This window comes from Eretmochelys imbricata, chromosome 3 (genome assembly GCF_965152235.1).
Source record: "Eretmochelys imbricata isolate rEreImb1 chromosome 3, rEreImb1.hap1, whole genome shotgun sequence".
Taxonomy (NCBI): domain Eukaryota; kingdom Metazoa; phylum Chordata; order Testudines; family Cheloniidae; genus Eretmochelys; species Eretmochelys imbricata.
In genome coordinates, this window is record NC_135574.1 from 164,073,086 (window position 1) to 164,100,418 (window position 27,333).

The window sequence follows — 27,333 nt, forward strand, 5'->3', positions numbered from 1 at the left end:
TCTACCCTTTATGCCCTTGCATAGGAACACAAGGAGGCACAGGGTGCATTTGCAGCCTCAATTGACATAGCTGTTCAAAAGACCCCAGATTTTACACAAATGAGATGCATGTGATCCACACTGACTACAGCATCTTCAAGAACCACATTTATTGTGGGGTAGGTTAGCATTTTTTGGACACTTGGAGTAATTGTTACTAAAGTGCAATCAAAATATAAATACTTTAATGTGAGAGATTGTTGGTATTCCGTTTCTCAAAAATGTGCATCTTTTTCCAGAAGAATGTTAAAGATGTATATTTTTATAGATCTTTCTATTTTATATTTTAAGATCTGTGACAAAGTTCCTGCTATACCTTGGTGGGTCTTGCGCTTATTGGCAGATTTGCTTGCCTTGGAGCTTCACGGCAGCCCTCAGCTTGGCCGTTTTTCTGAATTCACAGTCCAGGTCGACTCCTCCTGTGTCTGACCAGGAGCTGGGAGGATTTGGGGGGAACCCGGGCCCGCCCTCTACTCAGGGTTCTAGCCCAGGGCCCTGTGGAATGCAGCTGTCTAGAGTGCCTCCTGGAACAGCTGTGCAACAGCTACAACTCCCTGGGCTACTTCCCCATGGCCTCCTCCCAACACTTTCTTTATCCTCACCATAGGACCTTCCTCCTGGTGTCTGATAAAGCTTGTACACCTCAGTCCTCCAACAGTCCGCGTTCTTACTCTCAGCTCCTAGTGCCTCTTGCTCCCTGCTCCTTACACGCACACCACAAACTGAAGTGAGCTCCTTTTTAAAACCCAGGTGCCCTGATTAGCCTGCCTTAATTGATTCTAGCAGCTCCTTGATTGGGTGCAGGTGTTCTAATCAGCCTTTCTGTCTTAATTGTCTCCAGAAGGTTCCTGATTGTTCTGGAACCTTCCCTGTTGGGAAACGGAACGTCCTTTGCTTGCTCCTCAGCTATCTGCTTTCTATTCTTTCCTAAAGCCCCCTGGCCTGGACTTTTCTTACTTTTTGAGCCTGCCTTAGTTCTCCCCCCCGACCGGGCCAGACGCTTTTTCGTTTTGTTTTGTCTTTCTGCCGTTTTCTGCTGCCGTTGAGTGCTGGTCAGCTGCCAACTTGCCACCAGCACACCCCCACCCCCATGTCTGCTCCCGGGCGCAGCTATTTGCCTCAGCTGAAACCCCCGCAGGAGGGGGGGAAGATTGCTGACCCGCTATCCGGAGGGGGGAGTGGAAGTCCCCAGACCCAGCCATTTTGCTGTCAGCTTATTTCTGCAATTTTTCTCGGCCTGCCGAAAGCCTTGTAACACAGCCAACACAGGTGGAGAAGAAGAAGATAGCAGACAGAAGAAATCACCCAGGGAAGCTACAAATCATCGTGGAGGGGGCCGTAAGACTTAGTAATTTTTTGAATTATACTCTCGTGGGGGGGAGTTTGACTGTGGCTTAATTGCGTTTGTGGTGGCACCGGGGGTGTGGCACGGAGCTGCTCCCAATCCATCGGTTCCCCCCCAAAAATTATTACAACTGTCATGGCCCCCCCGCCGTCCGTCCCTGCTGGCAACCTGCCATTTGCCTCAGATCCAGCTGTTTGCTTTGAACTTTGCCTTTCGGACCGGACATAACAGCCGACCAAACGAGACTCTTTGGACAAACGTGCGTGGGTCCAAACAGTCCCCCGGGACTGTTTATCCCACAGCTTGCCCCTATCACCGGACCCCGATTCCTGTTTTTCCCCCCTTCCTGTCCAACCCATTTGGTACCACCCCCCCCCCCCGCCTGCAGCCCAGCAGGGAGGAGCGGTTAATCTGCTTCCCCCTCCCCCCTCCTCCTTCCGGTGTCTCCCCATCTCTCCCTGCTCACAAAGGCGGGGAATGAGAGGGGCAAGGCCCCTTTACCAATATCAGTTGTTCCTCCCCCACCTCCCCCCCACCCAATCCCCGAGCCCCCACCACCACCACCACAGTCAAAATACCTGCCGCCGCCCCCGCTGGGGCACCGGCAGCAGGAGGCACCGGGGCGATTACTGCCACTGCTATGTCCACTGCCCCCCCAGATTCTAGGAAACCCCCCCCCCCTCAGCTGGCCGAAAAGGCCAGGGCGGGAAGAAAGGAAGGGGCCCCGCTAAAACCACTAGGCCCTCCATGGCAGGGTCTGCCCCCACCGCTGTGGCCTTGTCATCGACCGTGGCACCCCCCGCTGCTGTTCCCTCCACCAGCTCTGTGAACGTCCCTCCCCCGGCCCCCAGGACGTATGCCCAGGCGGTGGCAGGCTCCCCCCTGCCTGCTGCCTCATCATCTCGCCCACCCACTGCCTCCGCTACCATCACCAGAGGCCGGGGCCCCTTCCCCACCTTGACCAGGAGGCATGGTGTCCATTGCCTCCTGGTGCCCGCCTCGCCCCACGTGGAGACATACGTGCAGGCGTTGGCGAAGGTGGTAGGACCCATGGCTATTGTGGTGGCCTCCAAAATGTATCGGAAGGTCGTTTTTTTCTTAGCTTCAGAGGCTGCCACCCAGGAGGCGGTGGAGAAGGGCCTGGCGGTGGGGGGGGTGTTTGTCCCCCTAGAGCTGCTAGAAGACCTGGGTGTTCGCCTCGTCCTCACCTCCGTTCCTCCCTTTTTACCCAGTGCTGCCCTGTTACCCGCTCTCTCCACCCTGGGGAAACTTGTCTCTGTCATCAGCCCTCTCCCGTTGGGCTTCAAGGACCCCACCTTCCGTCATGTCCTTTCGTTCCGCCGGCAAGTGCAGCTTCTACCACCGGCGGCGGTGCGTGATAGAGAGGCGCTCGAGGGGTCCTTCCTAGTCCCCTACCAAGGAGCCCGCTATCGGGTCTTTTACTCCACCGGAGAGGCCCGGTGCTACCTCTGCCGCTCAGCAGGGCATGTCCGCAGAGACTGCCCTTTGGCCCAGGGGGGAGGGGCACCCGAGACCCGGCAGGACATCGGCCCCGTCGTTGCCGACGCCCCTGGCCACCCGGCACCTGAAACCAACCCTCCTCCTACTCAATCCACCGCTGCTCCCATCCGGGCCAAGAAACACCTTCCTTATAATGCCCAGGCGAGCAAGGGAGTCCCACCCTTGCTATTACCAATCTGGTAGAGCCTATGGAGGAGGGTGTGGCAAAGATATTACCAGGTATAGGAGAGGGCCCGCCCCAAGGAGAACCCCCTGCCCCTCATGCTGCCTTACCGTTACCCTCCTGAACCCCTGAACCATCGCCTCTGCCCCCCGACACGACCCCTGCTAACCAACCCCCAGATGACGCTATGGAGGGCTGGACCCTAGTCCAGGGGAAGCGAGGCAAGCGGAAGGCTCGAGTTCCGCTGCACCCATCCGATGCGGAAGCCCCCCAGAAGACCAGGAAGGGAGGCACTGATATCGAGCCTTCCGCTACGGCCACGAGTGAGATCCATCCGCTGGTGTCGGGAGGGGAAGACAGACTGGCATTGGAGGGCAGAATCCCCCCTCCACGAGAGACCCTCCCCTCCGAGACCCCTGAGGAAGCTCCTTTTGCCCGGATACCACCCGAACCCCCCGCGAACCCCGAGGTGACCATTGAGGCGGGCCCTAGAGGAGAGGCCCCCGGGGTAGCAGGAGTTGGCCTCTCCTCCATGTATGAGGAGATTGAGGCCCTAGATTTGACCCCGGTCACCCAGGGAGAAGATGATCTACTGCTGGCTGGCCTCGATCTGGGTAGCCTCACCCCAGCCCCCCTTTCCCCATGCTCCCTCCCGCTAATTGCCTTCACGGGTGAGCGCACCGCAGAAGGTGGTCCACCACCTGATGCCATGGCCGCCAAGACCACCACGGAGCCAGCGCCTAGCGTCACTGGGAGCCCCCTCCCTTACCCCTTAACCCTCGACTCTGCTCAGGAGGCACCTTCTTTTAGCTGCTCACCTCATGAAGTCCAGAGCCTTACCTCTGCCCCCGCCCCCACCCCGTCCCTGCCCAATTCCCCTCCTCCTGCAATGCTAATGCCGCCCCTGGGGTTATTTCTTTCCCGCCTTTTGCAGATTCCCCCCAGGGAGCAGTCTTTGCACTTTCTAGTCGCGACCCATTAGGAGTTGCAATTTTTTCCCTGCCATACCCTTCCACCCCAAGGCGTGAAATGGATTTAATAACCCCAGCCTGTCAGACGCCCCGTCGGTGGTCCGCACCCTGTCTACCCGCCTTAGCGGACCACGAGGCTGCATTAAGAGCCCCACCAGCGAATACCCCGGAAATTGTAACCCCACCCCGCCATGAGCTGCGGCATGCACTACGGAAGTTCCTAGAACACACCCGTGGCGCCCGCAGTAGGGTACAGCTGGCTTTTCAGCTATGGGGGGACTTTGACCAAATCCTCCAGGCCACAAGGGCCCTTATACAGGAGGGCAGGGGGCAAGGAAAGCGTGGTGCTGTGGCCTACAAGCTGGCCCGTGGCTTCCGAAATGATCTACTCATCCACAGGATGGGTCACGGGTTGCTGCACAACCCGCCGGGGGCCACGAACACCCCCACCAACAAGAAACCCCCATACCCCCAGCCCTCCGCATGATGCCTCTTATTATTGCAACCCTGAATACCAGGGGCTGTAGGATGGCTCTCCGCAGGTCCCAGGTGCTCTCTTACCTTTGGGAAGGGGGGTAGTCTGTAGTTTTCCTGCAGGAGACCCATACGGACCCGACCGCCGAGGACAGGTGGCGGCTGGAGTGGGGGGACGGGGTATACTTTAGCCACTTCATGACTTAGCAAGCTGGAGTGGCGTCCCTGTTCTCCCCCAACCTATGGCCCGAGGTGCTAGGGGTCACTGAGGCCGTGCCAGGCCACCTGCTGCACCTTCGAGTCCGTATGGAGGGGCTCATGGTCAACCTTGTTAACATTTATGCCCCGCAAACGAGCCCAAAGCGGTCACAATTCTATCAGCGGGTGTCCGACTTTCTCGGCACCCTAGATTCGCACAAGTGCCTGGTCCTGGGAGGGGACTTTAACACCACCCTCGAGGAACAGGACCGCTCAGGGGCTGAGCCGAGCCCGGCCGCCGCGAACATTCTCCGAGGAATAGTCGAACATCACTCCCTAGTGGACGTCTGGCGTGACCATCACCCAGATGACACTTCCACGTTCTCTTTTGTCCGGGTGGAGGCCCGTCGGTCACACCACTCTCGGTTGTACCGTATTTACTTATCCCGTTTCCATCTTTCACAGCCCACTCCTCCGCCATTCGGCCGGCCCCGTTCTCTGACCATCATTTAGTCACCATAACGGCCTCCCTCCGTGCAGAGAGACCGAGGCCGGTCTATTGGCACTTTAATAACAGCCTGTTGGAGGACGAGAGCTTCGTGACGTCCTTCCGGGAGTTTTGGCTGGCCTGGCGAGAGCAGTGGCGTGCCTTTCCCTCAGTGCGGCGATGGTGGGATCTCGGGAAGGTGCACGCCAAGCTCTTCTGCCGTGATTACACTCGGGGCACCAGCCGACGGAGAAATGCAGCGATAGAGCAGGTGGAACGGGAGGTCTTAGAGATGGAGAGGCGCCTGGCCGCCAACCCCGAGGACCCGTCCCTCTGCGGAGCGTGCCGGCAGAAGCGGGAGGAGCTCCGGGCCCTCGAGGACCACCGGGCCCGAGGTGCCTTTGTTCGGTCCTGCATCCGCCTCTTTCGGGAGATGGACCGCGGCTCCCGCTTCTTCTATGCCCTGGAGAAAACGAGGGGGGCCAAGAAACACGTCACCTGCTTTCTCGCGGAAGACGGCACCCCCCTCACGGATCCGGAGGAGATGTGTGGGAGGGCCCGTGACTTCTACACAAGCCTATTCTCCCCGGATCCGACCGATCCTGGCGCTTGCGGGGTGCTCTGGGAGGAACTCCCCACGGTCAGCGTGGGCGACCGAGACCGACTCTAGCTGCCTCTCACCCTGGCCGAGTTCTCGGAAGCCCTCCGTCGCATGCCCACCAATAAATCTCCGGGCATGGACCGGCTGACCGTGGAGTTTTACCGCGCGTTCTGGGACAATCTCGGCCCAGACCTAGTCACTGTCTGGGCTGAGTCCTTGCAGAGCGGGGTCCTCCCTCTGTCGTGCAGGCGAGCGGTGCTCACCTTGCTGCCGAAGAAGGGGGACCTCCGCGATTTACGAAACTGGCGTCCCGTCTCACTCCTTAGCACGGATTACAAAATCGTAGTGAAAGCAATCTCGCTGCGGCTAGGGTCCATGATGGCGGACGTGATCCACCCAGACCAGACCTATACTGTCCCGGGTCGCAGCATTTTTGACAACCTCTTTCTAGTCTGAGACCTTTTGGAACTCGAGCGGAGAGATGGTCTGTCGTTCGCCCTCCTGTCTCTTGATCAGGAGAAGGCGTTCGATAGAGTAGACCACGGGTACCTCCTGAGCACTCTGCAGGCGTTTGGATTCAGACCTCAGTTTGTGAGTTTTCTCCGGGTGCTGTATGCCTCCGCGGAGTGTTTGGTTAGGCTCAACTGGACCCTATCAGCTTCAGGCAAGGAGTGCGGCAGGGGTGCCCCCTCTCGGGCCAGTTGTACGCTCTGGCGATCGAGCCTTTCCTCTGTCTCCTCCGCAGGAGGATGACAGGGTTGGTGCTGCGGGAGCCGGAGCTGCAGCTGGTCCTGTCGGCATACGCCGATGACGTACTCCTCGTGGTCCAGGACCCTGGCGACTTGGCGCGAGTGGAGGCTTGCCAGGCCATCTACTCGGCAGCCTCCTCCACCCGAGTCAACTGGGTCAAGAGCTCTGGCTTGGCGGTGGGGGACTGGCGGCAGGTAAGCTCCCTCTCACCCGCGCTTCAGACCATCCGGTGGAGTGCGGTCCACTGCTCTATCTCGGCGTTTACCTTTCCGCCACGCACCCTTCCCCGCCGGAGAACTGGCAAAATTTAGAGGGCGGGGTGATAGAGCGGATCCGGAAATGGACGAGGCTACTCCGATGTCTCTCCCTCCGAGGGAGAGCACTGGTGCTTAACCAACTAGTCCTGTCCACGCTCTGGTACCGGCTCAACGCTCTGGTACCGGCTCAACACCCTGGCCCCGGCCCTGGGTTTCCTGACCCACCTCCGGAGATTGATTCTAGAGTTCTTTTGGTCAGGAATGCACTGGCCGCCTGTTGGAGTTCTTCATTTACCCCTGAAGGAAGGAGGGCAGGGCCTGAAGTGTCTGTACACTCAGGTCCGCGTTTTCCGCCTCCAGGCCCTGCAGAGGCTCTTTTATAGTGCAAGTAGTTCGGCGTGGAGCATACTGGCGCACGCCTTCCTGCGCCGCTTCCAAGGGCTCCGATACTACCGGCAGCTCTTTTATCTTTGTCCGAGAGGTTTTCCGCGAGACCTCTCCGGGCTGCTGGTCTTCTACCAGGACCTCCTCCGGACCTGGAAACTGTTTCTAACGACCAGGTCCGTGGCGGCCACCGTGGGAGCAGATCTTCTCACGGAGCCCCTGCTACACAATCCCCAACTCCGTGTGCAGGTGGCGGAGTCCCGTTCGGTGCGCCAGAGGTTGGTCCTGGCGGAAGTCACGAGGGTCAGAGACCTCCTGGACTACGACCGGAGAGACTGGCTGGATCCCCTGACGCTCGCTCGGCGCCTGGGGCTCTCCAGGCCTCGTATCCCCCGGCGCGTACTTCAGGAGGTGAAGGCCGCCTTGACCCCTGCTGCTCGGGCTTATGTCAACCAAACCTTGCGCGAGGGTGCACCCCGCCCATCCTCTACCCCAGGCCCGCCGGACCTTTCCATTGGGCCCCTACCGTGCCGATCCCAACAAACCCCTCACCCTTTCACTGCAAGCCGGCTGCATGAACTGCAGCTGGTCAGTTTTCAAATCGCACCACAGAATTATTTATACACACTCACGCTTCACACCCTTCACGCCCACACCTGCCACCCTTGGAGCGTGAGCAACCTCTGTGGGCCAGCCTGTATTCCACCTTGGTCCCAAGGCCCGTCGGGGACATCAGTTGGCGGCTCCTTCACGGAGCTGTGAGCACGGGCGTGTTTCTGACACGATTTACCCCCATCCCGCATACTTGCCCTTTCTGTAATGTGAGGGAAACCCTGGCGCACGTATATTTAGAGTGTGCCAGATTGCAGCCCCTTTTCCGGCTCCTCACAAATATTCTATTGCGCTTTTGGCTTCATTTCTCCCCTCACCTTTTTATCTATATACTCCCCATCCGTGGCCCCACAAAATCGCGAGACCTCCTGGTTAACCTCCTCCTAGCCTTGGCTAAAACAGCCATTTATAAAACCAGAGAGGGGAGGTTGGCCCATGAAGCGTCCTGCGATTGTAGGGCCTTTTTCCGATCCTCAGTACATTCACGTATCCGGGCGAAGTTCCTCTGGGCAGCGTCCACAGACTCCCTTGACGCCTTTGAGGAGCGGTGGGTGCTGTCCGGGGTTCTCTGCTCGGTGACCCCATCCGGTTCCCTCCGTCTAACCCTTTAATTGTGGGGAAGAGCGAGAGATGCCAGCCCCAGCCGTTGCCGCTGTGGATACCATCATTACTGTCATCTAGGAGGGGTCCTATAATACATGGGTGTCTACCCCCCCATCCCTAAACCGCCCACCCCGCAGCCGTGCCCATCTTGCCGGGCACTCTCAGGAGAGGGATAATCGGTGACACTGGGCGCGGCACTAGGTAACTCGAGGGGGTGGAAGACCACGAGTGTCGAGGAAGCCCCCCCGCTCTAGGCCACCAGGTAACTCAGGAGGGTGGAAGACCACGAGTGTCGAGGAAGCCCCCCCGCTCTGGGCCCAGGCTAGCCTGAACACTTCTCCCTCCTGAAAGCTGCTGTTATACCTTCTGTTTGCATTGTTTTGTTTGTTTAGTTTGTTTTGTTTCCTTTGGTAATTTTTGTAAGTGTTACAAATAAACTTCTTTTCTGTTTCAAAAAAAAAACCCTTCCCTGTTACCTTACCCAGGGAAAAGGGACCTATTTAGTCTGGGGCTAACATATCTGCCTTCTATTACTCTCCTATAGCCATCTGGCCTGACCCTGTCACAGATCTTATTTCACTTAAGATTTTGGCTTGGGAAATGAAATGTATTTTCTATGGGCTTATCCTTTTTTTGTTTTTTGGTTTTTTTGGAGGGGATTCATTTTTTTATTTTTATTTTTGTTGTTGTTCACAACTACCATATTTTAAATTATCAGTGTTCTGTGCTAGCCAATTTGGAATCTCAAAACATACGTGCTGATGCATCTCAGACAATCAGGATTAAACAATTTGGCAGTAAAGCATATGGAAACTTTATTTCCACAATGAAAATTTAGGTAAAATGTATTTCATATTTCAAAATTTATACATTAATCTAGAAAATACATATAGAAACAATTATTTTAGAGATGTAAAACAATAAGGATGAAATATGGAATCAATATGTTATTGTACAAATTTGAAATTGCATTCACTAGATAATTAAAAGGAGCTTAATCAGGTCTGACATTTAATTTCCTTATTGTCATGTCACATTTTTCCAAAAATTAAATTGACAGAAGAAAATGGTGTTTTGTCATTTTCAAAAAAGTCAGATATAAACAGTCATGCTTTAAGCTGTTCTTTTCTTTTCAGTCAATTATATGGCTGTTGATACTGAAGTCCTAAATAGGTTGCAAAAAAAATAGAATTTTTTTGTTACATGTCAAATTGTGTCACTAATTGATACATATGTACTTGCTACAGTTGTTATATCCTATGTTAACAATTGTACTGTCATTACAATTGCTTGAAGGAAAAATGTTTTTGTACCTTTCCTTCAGTTGAATGTCTTAAATGTCTATAACACGTTGACCTTTTCCTCCTCTGACACTGTCATTTTTGAAACCTTTCTTTTATTTTAAAATACAGGCTGAGCTGAAGAGTGGAATTCTGAGCTTCCTGTTAAAAACTGGCACTGTTTTTACACAAGTGGATCTCTGGGTGGGGCTGTCCTATTGTGATGGAAACTGGAAGAAAGTAACTGTGCAGAAGGAAGGCTCAAGAGTTTCTGCAAGTATGAATAAATTGAGAGAGCATGTTTTGGAACCCAGTGCTCAGCAACTGAAAGTAAACTCTCCAGTCTATGTAGGAGGAATCCCCTCTGAGCTACAGAACTTCTATAAAGAACTAGGATTAGAACAAGGTAAGGAAAACCAAGGGAAATCCATCATTGCAGGAACAGGTGTTAGTAATTCTGTAGACAGCTGTCTTTGCTCTGAGATGGTACTAAATATATGCACCAGTACAGTGTTAGGGGGCATTTAAACAATGTAGTATTTGTTCAAATCTAAAGGGGAAATACAGATGTTCTCCCTATTGTTATTATTGTCCCATGTTTCTGCTAACATTTCCGTCTGTCCAGCACATCTAGCTAAACTTCTTGCTCCAAGCCTAACGTTTCAAAGGTCACTTAAATCTCACCCGCCCCTTAGCTTGCCTTCAAAGTCAAGATGATTGCATCCTAATTTACATATCAGTTGTTCCTGATCGGAGCTGTTAGCTTAGGCTGTGTCTGCACTAGCACTTTTGTTGGTATAACTTACATTGCGTAGGAGTGTGAAAAAACACACACACACCCCTCCCCCCGAGCGACATAAGTTACACTGACAGAAGCGCTGGTGTGGACAGCACTACGTCAGCGGGAGATGCTCTCCTGCCGACGTAGCTGCCACCTGTCATTGGGGGCATAAAGTGGCTACATGAGAGATCTTACGGCGGTGCAGCTGCATTGGTACAGCTGTTTCGCTGTAAGGCCTCTAGTGCAGATGTGGCCTTAGATAGAATAAGGGCTTGTCTACACATAAAATCCTGCAGAAGAGCAGCTGCAATTCAGTGAAGACACTCCCTATACTGACGGGAGTGGTTCTCCCATTGAAGTAGCTAATCCAGCTCTCCGAGAGGCGGTACTTAATTCTCCCATCGACTTAATGCTTGCTATGCTGAGGGTTAGGTCAGTTTAGGTGGGTTTTTCACTAGACCTAAGTTAAGCTTGGGCTGTCTGTACTCTTTTGGTACATTGACCTCTTCAAGAGGCAAATGTTATAATTCCCCTTAGCAGTACTCAATTCTGTGTGACATACGACTTGTAGGCAGACACCAGATCATAAGGCTTTGGGTAAAAGAAGTACCACCCATGTAGAATCCAGGTGAGGGTGCTTTATCTTGCTGTCTTCTAGGCAACAGACATAGTATAAAAATAAATCTTACAGTCTTACAGTAGAGTATATATAATATATCAATTAAATGTTATATGAACCCTAAAAGATCATTCCTATTTTTGTACAGTATCAAAATCCTCCCACCCTTGTGGTGTCTTAAGCATCATTCAGATCAGCTGCATCAGAAAAATGAGATGTGCTAACTTCAGCTGCACAGGCAGAAAAGCTAAAATCTTCAAGAGAGAAATTTTCACAGCACTCCATCCACACAAGTCCCCTCCATAATCTGGAATGATAACATACTCAGCCCGTGAAATATGAGATAGGCACATTAGATCACTGGAATGCTCTCCACTGAGTAGGACACTGCTATATGTAGCAGCTACTGGGAGCTCATTAATCATTTCACTGGCATTGCTAGAGGTAGTTAAAGTATTCATTGCATACAAAATTCTGTAAGTGAGATTTTCTGGATCAGCCAGTTGTACCTGGTACAGAACAAGGAGGAGGGGGAGACAAAGGTACTTCAACTCACCTTTGTGCTTCCCCCCCAGCCCCAGTTCTGTGACAGGCTTAATCTCTGGTGTAAAACTGAGTAGCCTTTCTTTGCTCTGTTCAACACTCAGTTGTATGTGCCCCTTGGTCAGGGACCATCTGGATGCAAAATGCCTGGAACATGGCCATAAACCAACCTGTCTCCGTGAATTTTGGCCTCTTCTTTTTTTCTCTTTTTCTTTTTCCTTTCTTTTTGTTTTGTTTAACAAGGTCTTTGTAAATAAACCATTATTTATAAAGTTATTCATAATTTATTTTCATCTATTATAAACAATAAAATGGTAGTCAGTAGATAATATGTGAATTGTCTAATGTTAGTATTCAGTGTTGAACATTTCAAGTGGGGTAAATACATGTGTTGATGTTGAATATCTGTATTCAGGTAAATTAGGCAGACAGTTTTTCAAGCTTTATGAATTCACAGATATAGAAAGGTTCAAATCAATCCAAAGCACTAGGATTCACAAGTAATGAATACATGTTCTTTCTAGTATTCAGTAGCTGTAGGCATCATAATACATTATAACGTACCCCAGACCCTATACACATCATTTTTCTGGCCCAAAAGGATTAGCCATTGTTCATGTCCCATTAATGCTATATCTTACCAGATGGTATCACTTCTGAGTTGATGCACTCCCAATTCCTGTAGCCAAGGGATCTATCAACAATTCATCTAGGGCTAAACATTATTAAAGTATACATTTAGGCACCTCAATAAATTTGGTCTGATTTTCAAAAGTGCTGAATCCTCACTGACTTGAGATGGGAATTACAGGTGCTCAGTACTTCTGAAAGACAAGCCACCTATTTAGGTGCCCAAATGTGGATTGAAATTAGCCTCTTTCGGCACCCATGTTTGGAAAATTTTGGCCATATTCATATTTTTTTAACTTGTTTGACTTTATCATGTTCCCAAATGTAGCCTATCAGTGTGACCAATAGGAAAGAGAATATGTGATGTTTTGGGAATCACAAGGAACAGTAAAAGGCTTTGTTATTGCCTGCCGTGTAACCTCGGGGTGTGTTAATGCTGTACTGCTTTGGTTCAGATCCTTGACACCAGTAGCCTGCCCACAAGCACAAAGTCTCATCTTGCAGGATGACACCAATAGCCCGTCTAGTCTCCAGTCTCCCCAGATTCAACCTTCCTGAGTTCTTAACTACCAGGCATTCGGACTTTTCTCCTCTGATTTGTCACCCCTGAAGATGTGAAACCAGCCACCCAGATATCAGCTTACTTTGGCCTCCACATTCCACTCAGTATGTACAACACAGATCTGCTTGGGGTAGAAATAAACAAAAGGTTTATTTAGTAGAAAAACCACAGATTCAAAGATGAAGTGGTGAGGGTGAGCAAATGTATACAAGTTATACAGCAAACAGACATAAAGACATAACCTCAAGCTTTTCACTTCCATATTGGATAAAATCCCTTTTCTAATACAAGTTACTGGCTGACTTTGAACAGTTTCCCAGCATACCCCTAACTATAGCTGGCATCCAGTGTTTCACAGACAGCTTCATGCCTAGAAGCTGTTCCTCAGTTTCTGGATGCAAAACCTTAGACACAAGCCTGCTTTTAAAAGGCTTCCCAACCCCTTTCTCTCAGGGCTTATCTACACTGTAGAGACTGCAGCTGTAAGGTTCTCCCATCAGCACAGGTAATCTACCTCCCTGAGAGGCAGTATCTAGGTCAAGGGGGGAATTCTCTTGACATAGAACTGTCTACACTGGGGGTTAAATCAGTTTAACTGTGTCACTTAGGGGTGTGGATTTTTCACACCCCTGAGTGATGTCGTTATACTGACCTAATTTCCTAGTGTGGACCAGGCCTCAGTCCATGGTGACTCATGTTTATTCAGCATGTGGAAACCCCCACTTGACTTGAGAGCTGGGATGTGTCAACATTTTTCCATTAACTCTAATGGCTCGTCCTTGTTATTTCCTGGACTAAACAAGAGGTAGTTACTTGGAGCTGATTATGTGGAAACACCTGGCTGGGAAGTGCCTCTCACTGTCCTGTTGTGAAGTGGAGCCAAAGTTTAGGAGCCCAGTTCTAACCTGTATACATAGCTCATAATGATTCTTAAGCTTAGAAAGTTACAAGCTTTCATAAAAGATTTTACTCAACACATTTTTATAGCACAATAACATTTTATAAAATAAGTTGGTTCAGCTGCTTATTCTTTGGGTTTCAACCTCCCTGTTCTCCCCTTGGGGTGTCTGGACACTGATTGTCACAGAAGCATTTGTCAGAAAGAGAAAATGTGACTAAAATGGCATGTTTCTAGGTAATATTTTAGGACGCATAATCTAGAAAGTATTGTAATGTGTGTTACTGTTTGTTTCTCTTAATGTAATTCATATTTGAAAGAAGCTGAAGACTTATGTTTATAATCAGCAGAATGATACATTGTCAATAGTAGATCCTGATGTGTTGATTTCATGTTTTGTACTTTATACCATCTACTGTAAAGTACAACTTTGCATTCAATTCCAATTTTCATTGTTGTGATATACATGGGAGCCTAGATGGCTTCAGAGAATGGCAATGGGGTATGGAGACTGTCCCAGGTTGATACTGATCAAATGTTATTACCAACTGATGATTTCTCAATGGTCTGTTTTACATAAGTTTCTGAGCATTGTTCAGTTCCCTATCACAAATAAGGTATCCACCTCACAAAACTTTATGACAATTGTCATTTATTACAAGCCTTGTTGGGAAGTTCAGTTAGAATCCATGAAGGATTATCTCACCTTTGGAGGCAGTATGGACAGATCAATATGGGGATGTTTATGGCAGCTTACCCTATCATTTTCTGAGCTGCAACTGTCTTAGGATAAACAAAAGGAAATCAGTTTCCAGGGCTGTTGATTTTGCACCTTTCAACAGCACTAAATTAATCAAAATAACTAATTTAATAACTGGATTAAAAATGAGCTATAAGGAATACTATCTCAATGACAAATAGAGAGGAAGAGTGGTCCAGTAGTTAGGGTGCTAGCCTGGTACTTGGGAGACCTGGATTCAATTCCCTGTTTCACCAAAGACTTCCTTTGTGACTCTGAGCAAGTCACTTTGGGCTTGTCTGCATGAACATTTAGCTGTCGGTAATCTGGGATGTGAATCTACCCTTCACTAGTTTGCCATGCTCTAACTGTTGCTGCTGACACACATTAACAGTTTGTTAATGCGCTTTGATCTAATCCTGTTTTGAAGAGGACTAGATCAAAGTAGGGTCCACAGTGGAAAGTTGGAGTGCAGCAGGCATGTGAGGGATAGAGTCAGAACCCAGCTTGCTGTGAGCTAAATATTTCTGTATACAAGCCCTTAGTTTCTCTGTGCTTCAGATTAACCTTACCGGGGGTTAAAGTGGAGAAAACAAATTCTAGATTGTGAGGCATTCAGATCCTATGGTAATGGAAGCCATAAAAGTACCTTAAATAGAAATATGGGCTCTCCCCAAGAGCTATATTATAGTTATTGTTGTATGAGAAGAATGAACAATCTATTTTTTAATTTCCAGAGTTAATTTTCAAAGTAATCAAGGTCTCAGTTCCAGTTATTTATATTATTTTATATTATTCCAACTACTGGCTATTGTACCATATTCAGCTCATAGTTAGGGCCCTACCAGATTCTTGATCCATTTTGGTCAATTTCACAGCCATATGATTTAAAAAAACATAAATTTCATGATTTCAGCTATTTAAATCTGAAATTTCATGGTGTTGTAATTGTAGGGGTCCTGACACAAAAAGGAATTGTGGGAGGGGTGTTGCAAGGTTATTGTAGGGGGGGTTGCGGTACTGCTATCCTTACTTCTGCACTGCTGCTGGCCGCGGTGCTGCCTTCAGAGCTAGGCAGTTGGAGAGTGGCAGCTGCTGGCCAGGAGCTCAGCTCTCAAGGCAGAGCCAGCAACAGTGCAGAAGTAAGGATGGCATGATATTGCCACCCTTATTTCTGAGCTGCTGACTTCAGAGTGGGCCCTCAGTCAGCAGCCACCACTCTCCAGCTGCCCAGTTCTGAGGAAGCAGTGCAGAAGTAAAGGCATGGTATGTTATTGCTACCCTTACTTGTGCACTGCTGACTGCAGAGCTGGGTGCCTGGCCAACAGCTGCTGCTCTCCAGCCACCCAGCTCTGAAGGCAGTGCAGAAGTAAGGGTGGAAATACCATAACCCCCCTAAAATAACCTTGTGACCCCCCTGCAACTCCCTTTTGAGACAGGACCCCTAATTTGAGAAACACTGGTCTCCCCCCCACGCCCCATGAAATCTGTACTATATAGAGTAAAATCACACAAAAGACCAAATTTCATGGGGGGACACCAAATTTCACAGTCCATGACACGTTTTTCATGGCCATGAACTTGGTAGGGCCCTAATCATAGTACTATTTTTGCATCACTTTATGAAGAGGTGCATTTCCTTTGTAAATTAAATCATCAAATTTACTAGAAAATTGTACAACTACACTATTTTAAAATGTCCCTATTGTGAATAACTATATTTAATGCATTTGTAATGTATGTAATAAGCCACATTTCTAGTGTTCAAGCCACTTACGATTTTGCTTATGATTGGGAGGTCTTGGGTTATGTTTTATGCTATGTTTGTGAATGAGGTACCAAGTATGCTCCAGTTATGATAATCTCTGTTATGCTGATGTTTCCTCTATACTCAAGTATATTTGCTGTCCATAGGCTTTTCTTAGCTCAAGTGACTGAGAATATAATGCAAATTTATTAAATATGAAATGCAAAGGCTGACCCCAAACTTAAAATCAGTATTAGGTACTGATTTTATGTTAATACTTTTGAACATATGGACTGAAGAGGCAAAATAAAGTTTGGGTGTTTTTTTTTCCACAGAGAGTGGAATGTTTAATAATAAGTATATACTTCAGTGTGGCAGGAATTCAACACTGGAACATTAGGAGTCCTTACCAGCTTAATATGTAAAAGGTGTGTGTGTGGGGGAGAAATAATCATTTCTCAAACATAAATTGAAAGTTAACATTTACACCTAACTCCTCTTATCACAGAAAATGTAGCATCGCAAGGAACAAAAAATGATTCTTAATTAAAGACTGAAGCCCTTTATGTGATACAAATCCCTTACTATTTGCTAGGTTTCGGTGGTTGCATGAAGGATGTTGAATTTACACGAGGTGCTGTCGTTAACTTGGCATCTGTGTCCAGCAGTGCTGTCAGAGTCAATCTGGATGGATGCCTATCAACTGACAGTGCTGTTAACTGCAGGGGAAATGACTCCATCCTAGTCTACCGAGGCAAAGAGCAGAGTGTTTATGAGAGTGGTCTACAGCCATTTACAGGTAACACATTGGGCCCTTAAATGAAATGCTACACTTTTATTTCATTCTGCATTAATGTGTTCTTGGGTTCACTCTTTCTTTCTTTCTTTCTTTCTTTCTTTCTTTCTTTCTTTCTTAAAGAATACCTGTATAGAGTGGTTGCCTCAAATGAAGGAGGATCAGTGTCTAGCATCTGGAGTCGTAGTCGGACAAGAGAATCAGGTAAGCATAGTTTCTAAATGTATCTATTTTATGTTTTACGAGTTACCTAATGTTCGGCTGTTTGTTGGAAAAAATCCCACGATGAGAATTTTAATTAAATAGTAAAAATTGCAGAATATTTTAAGGGGAACCAAAATTTCTTGACATTTTGGGTTAATAACGTACCAATATGTTATTGTAGCTATAAAATGCACAAGTAGGCATTTTTCACCATATATTTCAAGGTGTTTTCTAGTTATAATACACCATATTTATTGTGTAAAATCAAAGAGATTTAAAAGGTTGACTTGCTTTATCTTAGCATGAACATATATGAATATAAGCTACACAACCAGTTTATGCTGATATATGTAAATCTAAACCTCTAGTCAAATTACACATGTCTGCTAGAAAAAAGGCATCTGATGACGATTGTTAAAGTGCAAGGCCACCCAGGACTCATGAAAAGCATTGGAAAGCAAAAATATAGTGCCAGGTTGGCATTACTGTTCATGATGGGTCGCACAGATGTGTGTTTTCACGCAAAAAGATTAACCTCTCCTTAAATTTCATGGAGGAAATTTAGAGGCGCTTCCCTTTTTGTACAGAGGCTTTTTTATACCCTGTTGAGCTAGTAATTTTCTGAAGATTCCTCACACTGTGAAATATGTGCCCATAGACTGCTAGCACTATGAATTAGATCCAAATTGAACTCCAACAATTCAGAGAGTTCTATTGATAGAAGATGGTCAGACAGCATTTCTGTATGATCTCCCCAATTATACCAAACTCTTCTTTAAAAAAAAAATACTTATATTATAATTGCATTGCAAAAGATGCTTTAAACATGTTCTCCAGAGTAAATATTTGACTTTCAAATACATTGCTTATGCAGCTTAATGTCACCATTTTGTCTTCCACCCAGAAGACAGCATATACAGCCATTTTTATATGAATTATCTGGCCACAGTAAGTTTTACCATAAATTTATATTTACAATCTGACCACAACACTGAGCAGCTACATGTTCCCAAGGGCTGGAGAATAATTGCACTATTTAATTATTTTTGAGTCAGGTTTGTTGTGTCCCTTATGAAAAGACCATCTGCTATCTTGTACCTTACTTTGCCCTGTGCTATATTTCAGAACTAATAAAATCAATATATTGCTGTAGTATTCTCAGTAACCTAAAGCTATCCTAGAGTATCACATTGTTACTTTCCATAGGAACCACAAACATTCAAACATTTTTACACTTAGCATTCGAGGGTCCTTCCTGCTGCGAACAAAGGTTGCATTTATTTAATGAGTCTAAACAATGAGGTCACTACAAAGAGGATATTTGATGTAGGGAAAGCAGAGTGATCTTCACTGACAGGCCTTAGGAGTCTACATGCATTTACAGCAAACTCGCCATCCACCATCCTGCCGTAGTGTTCCTTGGGCATTTCCTCTACATCCCTTGCGTAGTCACCTGTGATGAAGTCGTTACTGGCTAGCCTGTTATTTGGTATAACAATATCTAATAAATACTTAAAGGTTATGGAAAATGGGATGAATTTTTATTAGGGATTGTATGTGTACATGAGGTTGCCTTTCAGCTTCTTTTAAACATCTTTATTCTCTTTTTTTAAAAAATCATCTGAAGTGATTAAAAGCAAGGCTAATGCAAAAGGCCTTGCACAAGCTCAGTTTTTACTTCTGACAGTCATATGCAATTATTAATTTATTTTCATATGTGATGGGGTGGTCTGCACCTTAATGGTTGTGGGGCCTAATGCTCAGCCTGCCCTGTCATGTGGCATGGACCTTTAAGAGTTTGAAAGGTCCAATTATAGATACAAGTTACTGGGAGATATTGGGAGAGAGGAAGCAATCCTAAAAGTAAGAAGTGTATGAGAGGAAATCCCATTACTGTTTCTTTAAAGACCTGGGGCCAGGGAGCTGCAAGAAGGGGACCAGCATAAATGCTGCCTGGTCCCTTATAGCAGGGCAGACACCAGGAGACACTGGCAGGGAAAGACTGGCCTACTCAGCACCCTTAAGGAAGAGGGATCAGCTGAGGGAGAAGCTGGCAAAAGCCCTGCAGCTGGCTAGCCCACAACTCAGCTCCAGAGAGGAGAGCTGGGGAGGTTCCTGGTTAAGGAAAAAGTGAGGGAATAACTAATACAGCCCAGTTTGAAAGAGGAGAGTTGGGTACTCCTGCTTAAGGAAGGACTGAAAAAGAGTAACCCATTGTCTGCAGCCAAGCTCTACGATACAACCGAATTTGCTCCAACCCCTCAGACAGAGACAAACACCTACAAGATCTCTATCAAGCGCTCTTACAACTACAATACCCACCTGCTGAAGTGAAGAAACAGATTGACAGAGCCAGAAGGGTACCCAGAAGTCACCTACTACAGGACAGGCCCAACAAAGAAAATAACAGAATGCCACTAGCCATCACCTTCAGCCCCCAACTAAAACCTCTCCAACGCATCATCAAGGATCTACAACCTATCCTGAAGGACGACCCATCACTCTCACAGATCTTGGGAGACAGGCCAGTCCTTGCTTACAGACAGCCCCCCAACCTGAAGCAAATACTCACCAGCAACCACACACTACCCAACAGAACCACTAACCTAGGAACCTATCCTTGCAACAAAGCCCGTTGCCAACTGTGTCCACATATCTATTCGGGGGACACCATCATAGGGCCTAATCACATCAGCCACTCTATCAGAGGCTCGTTCACCTGCACATCTACTAATGTGATATATGCCATCATGTGCCAGTAATGCCCCTCTGCCATGTACATTGGTCAAACTGGACAGTCTCTACGAAAAGAATAAATGGACACAAATCAGACATCAAGAATTATAACATTCAAAAACCAGTCGGAGAACACTTCAATCTCTCTGGTCACTCGATTACAGACCTAATAGTGGCAATTCTTCAACAAAAAACTTCAAAAACAGACTCCAACGAGAGGCTGCTGAATTGGAATTAATTTGCAAACTGGATACAATTAACTTAGGCTTGAATAAAGACTGGGAGTGGATGGGTCATTACACAAAGTAAAACTATTTCCCCATGTTTATTTTCCCCCCCACACACTCCCACTGTTCCTCAGACATTCTTGTCAACTGCTGGAAATGGCCCACCTTGATTATCACTCCAAAAGGTTCCCCCCACCCCCGCTCTCCTGCTGGTAATAGCTCATCTTAAGTGATCACTCTCGTTACAGTGTGTATGGTAACACCCATTGTTTCATGTTCTCTATGTATATAAATCTCCCCACTGGAGTTTCCACTGAATGCATCCGATGAAGTGAGCTGTAGCTCACGAAAACTTATGCTCAAATAAATTTGTTAGTCTCAGAGGTGCCACAAGTACTCCTTTTGTTTTTGCGAATACAGACTAACACGGCTGCTACTCTGAAATTTGTGATGTTTAGTGGCTGATGTACCCGGGAGATAAGTGCCAAAACCCTATGTATAATAACAGTCTAATCCTCTTGCTTCATTCTGTTACATCATTATATTGCTTGAACTTGTTAGCTGCCTACAATCCACCTCCTTCTTATGAGTGATGTTTAAACACATTTGATACATTAAATGTTTTTGGAAAACCTGAACTAGACAAGAAAGAATGTTATGTAGATGGAGTTTTGATGGTTTTGAAATATAGCTTAAACTGAATGGCTCAAGATGTGCAGTCATATTAAATCAATGCTGAAAAGTTACAACTCTAATAAATTGTATTTATGCTAATGGTTCAGTCTGATTTACTGCAGCCATTAAAAGTGAAGAATAGGGGCAATAGTCTTCTCAGAACTGCCATTTTCTCTATTTTCTATTTTATCCTTCTACAGTCCCAGAAAATGTGCCAACTCCCTCAAGAATTCACAGCATAAATGGTTACAGCATTGAGGTGACTTGGGACAAACCTGCTGGGGTCATAGGTGTAATTGAGAAGTACATTTTGAAAGCATACAATGAGGATGGTCCCAGTGTACCCATCATCAGTGCTGAGTTTGCTGACACTACTATGCTCACAGGTAAATGTTGCTAACTACTAGTTTGAAGGGAGATGTAATAAAACAAGATGTATATATCTTATTTTGACAAGCTGAAAAATATTAATTGGATACTGTGTAGTATATCCATCTTTGTGTGTAAATGGCCTAAATAGTGTGTGTACAAATTTTTGATTTACTTCAAGAGCAACAGAAATAAAATGTAGCCCGAAAGCTGGAAGGTATTTTTACCCAAATCCATTTTTGTCATTCTATTGCCATTCTGTGTTTGTTTGACTGTCTTTAGTAGTTTTTCTCTCTCCCATTTCTTGCCATTCTTAGTCCCTTAGGGGTTGATCCTGCATGGTACTGCAATCCTGCAAACACTTTAAGCATCTGAGTAACCCTGATGACTTCAGTGAGAGTACTCGCATGCTTAAAGTTAAGCATGTATTTAAGTGCTTTGGTAGACTGGGCTGGAGCATCTGCACTTCGCAGGGCGAGCCATTACTGAATGAAGGATTGATTGATTGATTGATTGCCAGTGGCAGGAATATTCTTCAGGATTGGGAGTGGGGCAGAAGCAGCTTTATTGGATGGGAGTGTTTTTTTTTTTACAGGCTGGGGCTCTAAGAGGAGGGCTGGTTTGGGTGTGGGGAAAAACTTTGGAATCTTTTCTGCTACAAAATGATCACTGGAGACTTGGGGACCCTCTCTCCTTGGCAGTCTATGTTGGAGCTGGCTACCTGTTTTTCCCTTTGCCAGTAGAATCCCCTCTCTAAGTGGATGCCTTTCCACTGCATAGTCCGCTCTCTCCCTGGTGTTATATGTTGAAGACTTGGTCCCTTGTTTGAGCCAAACTCCTCAGTTGGCAGGGAAGAGAGTACGCAACAGATGACCCTCTGTACTATGTGGTCTGTGAAGACTTAGGAGGGCAGTAGTAAAAATCTAATTTTCCAGAGTGTAATGAATGGGATTTGTTTAAAAATTCCCTAAAATTAATGATATAATTGATCACAGTTTTAAAAAAAATGCCAGTAACATGTTGCCCAAAGCTGAAGACTTGGTTTGGCTCAGCTTTGGATGTTATAGCGCAATCTCAGGAAGCGTCTTCTCCTCGGGCAATATACTACTGCTGCTTTCCTCAAACCCAGTTAATATGCGCTTCACGTTTCTGCCTAAATATATACGTTTTGTGTACTGCATATGTACCATATAGTGTGTGTGTGTGTGTATATTTAAAAGACAATGTGCACATATTTTACTTTCTTTGAGTTGAAGTTTCTTGATTACTTGTGGGTGGTGTGGTGACTATAATAGTTATTGTGTTTTATTTATTTGTTTAATTAATTATCCTAATGGCTGAAAATTATCCAAGATGTAAGGCAGTACCAAATATATTAGCAGAAATCAAGGTCCACTCTCAAATGACTGAAAAATCTAAAAAGGGCTAAACTAATCAGATAATTTATTCACAATGAATAATTTTGACCAACATTAAAAATGACTCAGTTGATTTGTTGTCTTAATGCTATTTTAATTTTGTGTCAGATATGAAAGGGTTAACATCATGCTGAATGGATAAGAACTATTGACGTATTACTTGTGTGAAGCAGAAGTGAGAAGGCATGGTTTTATGTTGCAGAGGGACAGTATAGGAACTGCAACTATTTTATTATAAAAATATATGAAATAAATACATACACTGAAAGCTATTAACAGGTTGCCACTTTAGGGTTCAGGTCTTTTGTGCATTATAATAGGTAGCTATTGAATACAGTAAGACATAAAGAAAAAGACCATTCAGACAACTTTCACCCATGCACTGCAAATACACTTTCACTTTTGCAAGCCTTAGAATATGAATATAAAACATTACTCTCAAGATTATGCCTGGCCTCTGTGCAGGTTCAGAAGGGGAAAAGTGCAAGGATACTCCCGTAAAGGGTCTGAGTTCATAGAAACTTTGCATTCACCTGAGCAACGACTGTGCAAGCAAGATTAGTCCAGTGGTTATGGTGCTAGGCTAGTCTCTCTCTGCCACAGTTTCTCACCTGTAAAATGGAAAAACAGTACTTTCCTTCCTCAGAGGGGTGTTGTGTGGATCAATACATTAAAGATTGAGGTGTTCAGATACCAATAATAGGGACTATGTAAGTACCACAGAGAGGTACTAGACAACTCAGGAGAGATGGGTCCTAACAGGTGGTGAAGTGATTGTGCTTCTCCTGCACACCCATGAGCTCCAGGAAGTATTGTGCTCTAATGAAGCACAGTGCTTCTCTGAGCTCCCATGGATATAGGGCAGTATGCATAGATCACAACTGAGCCAAGTAACATTCTTTACATCTCTTTTTTTAAAATACATAATCTCAAAGTTTTCTCTTTCTGGCTGCCTCACCAGCTTGATTGCAATGCAGTTTACACAGCTGGGCATATCTGCAGGTGGCTGAAAATGTGTTAGGCAGGTGGCCACCTACTAATGTGTGAGTTAATATGGAGAAGATAGGAAGTCTCACAGGGACTGAGATTTTGCTGGCTGTTAACACAAATGACCTCAGATAGCAGCAAGCCATAAAAGCAGGTTCCACTGTATCATGAATGTACATGCTTCTTCCATAGTAGATTCATTTTATTTGCAAATATTTGTATTGTTTTAAATGACTCAGGGAAATTAATGTAAAGGGGCACTATCAAAATAAAACTTCTGAATTAAAATAAATGTTATGATGGCTGGATGGTAAAAACACACAATTTTTCAAATCTCATATTTTTCACCATTTATGTTCTCGGTTTACTTTTTGCACTTCACTCATCATGGACACTGAAACTAGACGTTACCAATTTCACTTTTGTTTCAGATCAGTATTGCTTTTTGGTTCTGCGGGCTGGGCGTAGAGTCTTCTTTGATATTCATAACACTAGGGACGTTTTTATATTTTTTAAAAAATCCTGTTTTTATTGAAACGATATTGAAAATATTTATTATTTTATCAGTAGTACAGCACCAGATTACAGACATGATACTTCAAAGACACAGAAATAAAACAAGCTCTGTACTTATAGGAACTTGCAGTTTAATTAAAATGTTTCTATGTAACTAGTTTTGTAAAAAGTGGTGTTTTTTTTTTAACAAAATTCAAATTTGGGGTCTACAAATAGTTTACCGTTTCCCTATAGCTAACTTTTTGTTGATTTAAATGTGTTCGCGCTTTATTAGGATATCAATAGACAGGAGATAGAGAGTGGTTCATTACCTCACAACAGAAGGTGGTTATAATTGCAGTTATGCTGCAGTCTGCTAGAAAACTGGTCTGTCAGAAAAATTGCAGGACTTACAACCACATTCTTGTTTACTGAAAAACAATGACTGGAGACTGATCAGGATAAGCCTTTTTACAGGATGAGTTGTTTATCTGGAGTTTGGAATCTCTGTTTGAAGAGATATTATAATGCTGCAATATAAGAAGATAAGAAAAAAGTGACTAACGGTTAAGGCCCAATTCAGCATTGTCCTGTGGCCATCTTTTTGTTACCTTGATAGAGGCAAGGTGGCTATAGAACACATAAGGGGAACCCAACAGGAATACTCTGGATACAGCAGGAGCCCTGATGGACTCAGGGTTGCGTTAGCCAGCCTTGCATCACCTCCATGACAGTCCCTAGAACAAGGGACTTTGAATGGAGGCCAGGTGTGTGGACTTATGCTTAACTGACTAGCTTAAGCAAAACATAATACCAGAAACAAGCTATTTTATTAAACTACTTGGGTTCAAAGCTCTTGAACCCCTTACTTCTCAGCTTAACAGGAATTCCCACCCCCCGCCAAACACACGCACCCTCAGAGAGCCTCTCTGTGGAACTCAGTCAAATAAAAAGGCTGCTCAATATGCAGTCTTCCTACCTCCTGCCATTTCGTGGCTTGGGGACCATCGTAATATTCAGAAAGCCAACCTGGGATCCTGTCAAGAGTTGCACACGTCAGTTTCCCTATCGTTTTATTCATGTTCTCAAACCGTACTCATCACTGCAGCATGTGAGGGCCATGGCATCACCATAGTTATTCATGATGATGCATGCTGGACACATCTGCCTTCAAATCCTATTGATTTGACCCCTATTAAAACTGAATGTAAAGGTGAGCCATCATGCTGCTACTAGCTCTTTGGGCTGGAAAAGGGGAGTACCTGAGTATGAGTTTAACCACAGGCTACCCCAGGGAAGTGTGGAGCACCACCAATGGGTAGAGGAGGGCCCATACCAAAATGCTAGATCCACATAACCCCTAATATTGTGCGGGGATGGGGGGAATTGAACCCAGATTGTAACTCTGTGGTTAGCTCTGCGGAACTGAATCAAAGCCCAAGATATGAACATGCTTGAATTTTGAGGAAATCCAGTTCTCAGTTTTGCAACTCAGGAACCCATCTCTGTTTTGAGGTGGTGAACCACACTCTACCCACTCACTCTACTGCCCCCCAGAGTGTTAATTTTCTTAATAATATAACTAACTGAGTAGTTTGGTTAATCATACACATAAAATGCATTTAAATAAATGTGGTGAAATAGCATTCTTCCATTGTATACAAGCTTATCATTACAATAATGCATGTTCCTCTGCTCAACAGCTTCAGAAGGTAGGATCAGACTTGTCAGTCCTGTCTGGATCTTCTTCTGTGAAAGTGCCCAGTTTGTTCTGCCTCCTGGCAGCTTCAGCAAGTGGGCCTCTGAGTCACAGAGCAGAGAAGACCCTTTACATTTTCAGGCAGGACTCAAAATTTGTTTATCTCAAGACTTTCCTTTTAAGGCATTTTTTTTCTTGGGAAATTTTCAGGCCTTTCATGTGTGTCTGGCTCCACAGCATGCAGCAGCTGTCCTTCTGGCCCGGGCCCCAAGATGGCAGGGGATCCCTCCAAAGTGAAAAGGAAATCCAGAAGATGTCACCTTTTCTCAGTTTTCAGTCTTGCTTACAGGAGAAACATTGCTCCTGCTCCAAGGGTGATTTCTTTTCTGCAAACAGTCCCATTAATACCTCCTTCACTGGTTCCTGCTACAGAGATGGTACAGCAGCTCCCTCATCTCTGTCCATGATTGCGTCTCTTTCAGCTTCCAGCTGGGAGGATTTTCCCTGCACCAACAACACAGAGGAAGATACAGCAGCTCGAGAGGGGAGCAGTGACAGTGCAGTTCCAGTGGGAGGCTCCAGGAAGGCCCAGTTGCATGTTCTAATCTTGCCTCTTTCTGACAGGTTTTTTCAGCCATTTCCAGCAATCTCTCCAGCTTTAGCTCTGGTCCAGCCCTGTCTCTTCAGTCAGCCAAATCGAGTACACCTGCAGTTTCTCAGCCTCAGAATCTGCATACAGAACCTTCACCGATGCAGCCTTTTTCCTTTCTAGCACTGATGCAGGCTTGGCATAGCCCCTTGACGTGTCTGCCTCAACCAATGGCTACAGGATACTCCACATGGTGAACAATACTTTGTTAGTAAAGATAATTTTGTTATGCTTTTATAACTCTAACACAGGGTAGACCCTACTTCTGAAGCCTTTGTAGTAGTAGTGCTGGACTTTGGATGACTCGTTCTTGGATCTGCCTTCCTACCTTGTCCTCATTCCCTCCATCTCCCTTCTTTGTGCATGTAGGGATCCTGTCTTCAGCACAGATTGCTGCATCTCCATAAGCTTTTTAAAGGTAGACCCCACTCTTATCTTCCCGGGATCTGGACTAGCCTTTGGCATTATCAACCTTCAACGTGCTTTCCCTAAAGCCTGGTCCAGGTGTCTGCGCCCCTAAGGAGTCTGGTGCATCTCTTCTCCAACAAAAGAAAATGTCAAGCTAAATTCAAATGTAAACCATGTCTCAAGATGAGCATAATCCTACAGATTCAAATTCTTCACACTACAATCCCAAATTCCCACTCTTTAGAAACAAAAAGCCCTTGAACTCTAATCTACTATCATCCAAACCGCAAACAGTTTTTCTTTCATCTCAGAAAGGAGAAGTCAGAGCCATAAACCATTTGAAATAAGGACACACAATAAGACAACTGAACCAAGAGATGGTCACCAAGGATGCCATCTTATTTGGCTTGGTAACTTACCTATCACTTTATGTTGTTCAGGGTCAATAGCACCAGGATGAGACAAA

The 27,333-nt window shown here is 46.0% G+C and overlaps 1 protein-coding gene across 1 annotated transcript in view; it reads left to right on the forward strand.

Annotated features, from left to right (window-relative positions):
• USH2A (usherin) overlaps window positions 1-27,333 on the forward strand; it is a 568,735-nt gene that overhangs the window by 222,500 nt on the left and 318,902 nt on the right. Inside the window, exons 26-29 of the mRNA XM_077811946.1 lie at window positions 9,818-10,091; window positions 16,800-17,003; window positions 17,124-17,204; window positions 21,043-21,228. Coding sequence (XP_077668072.1) covers window positions 9,818-10,091; window positions 16,800-17,003; window positions 17,124-17,204; window positions 21,043-21,228 — 745 coding nt within the window. The remainder of the gene's footprint in view (window positions 1-9,817; window positions 10,092-16,799; window positions 17,004-17,123; window positions 17,205-21,042; window positions 21,229-27,333) is intronic.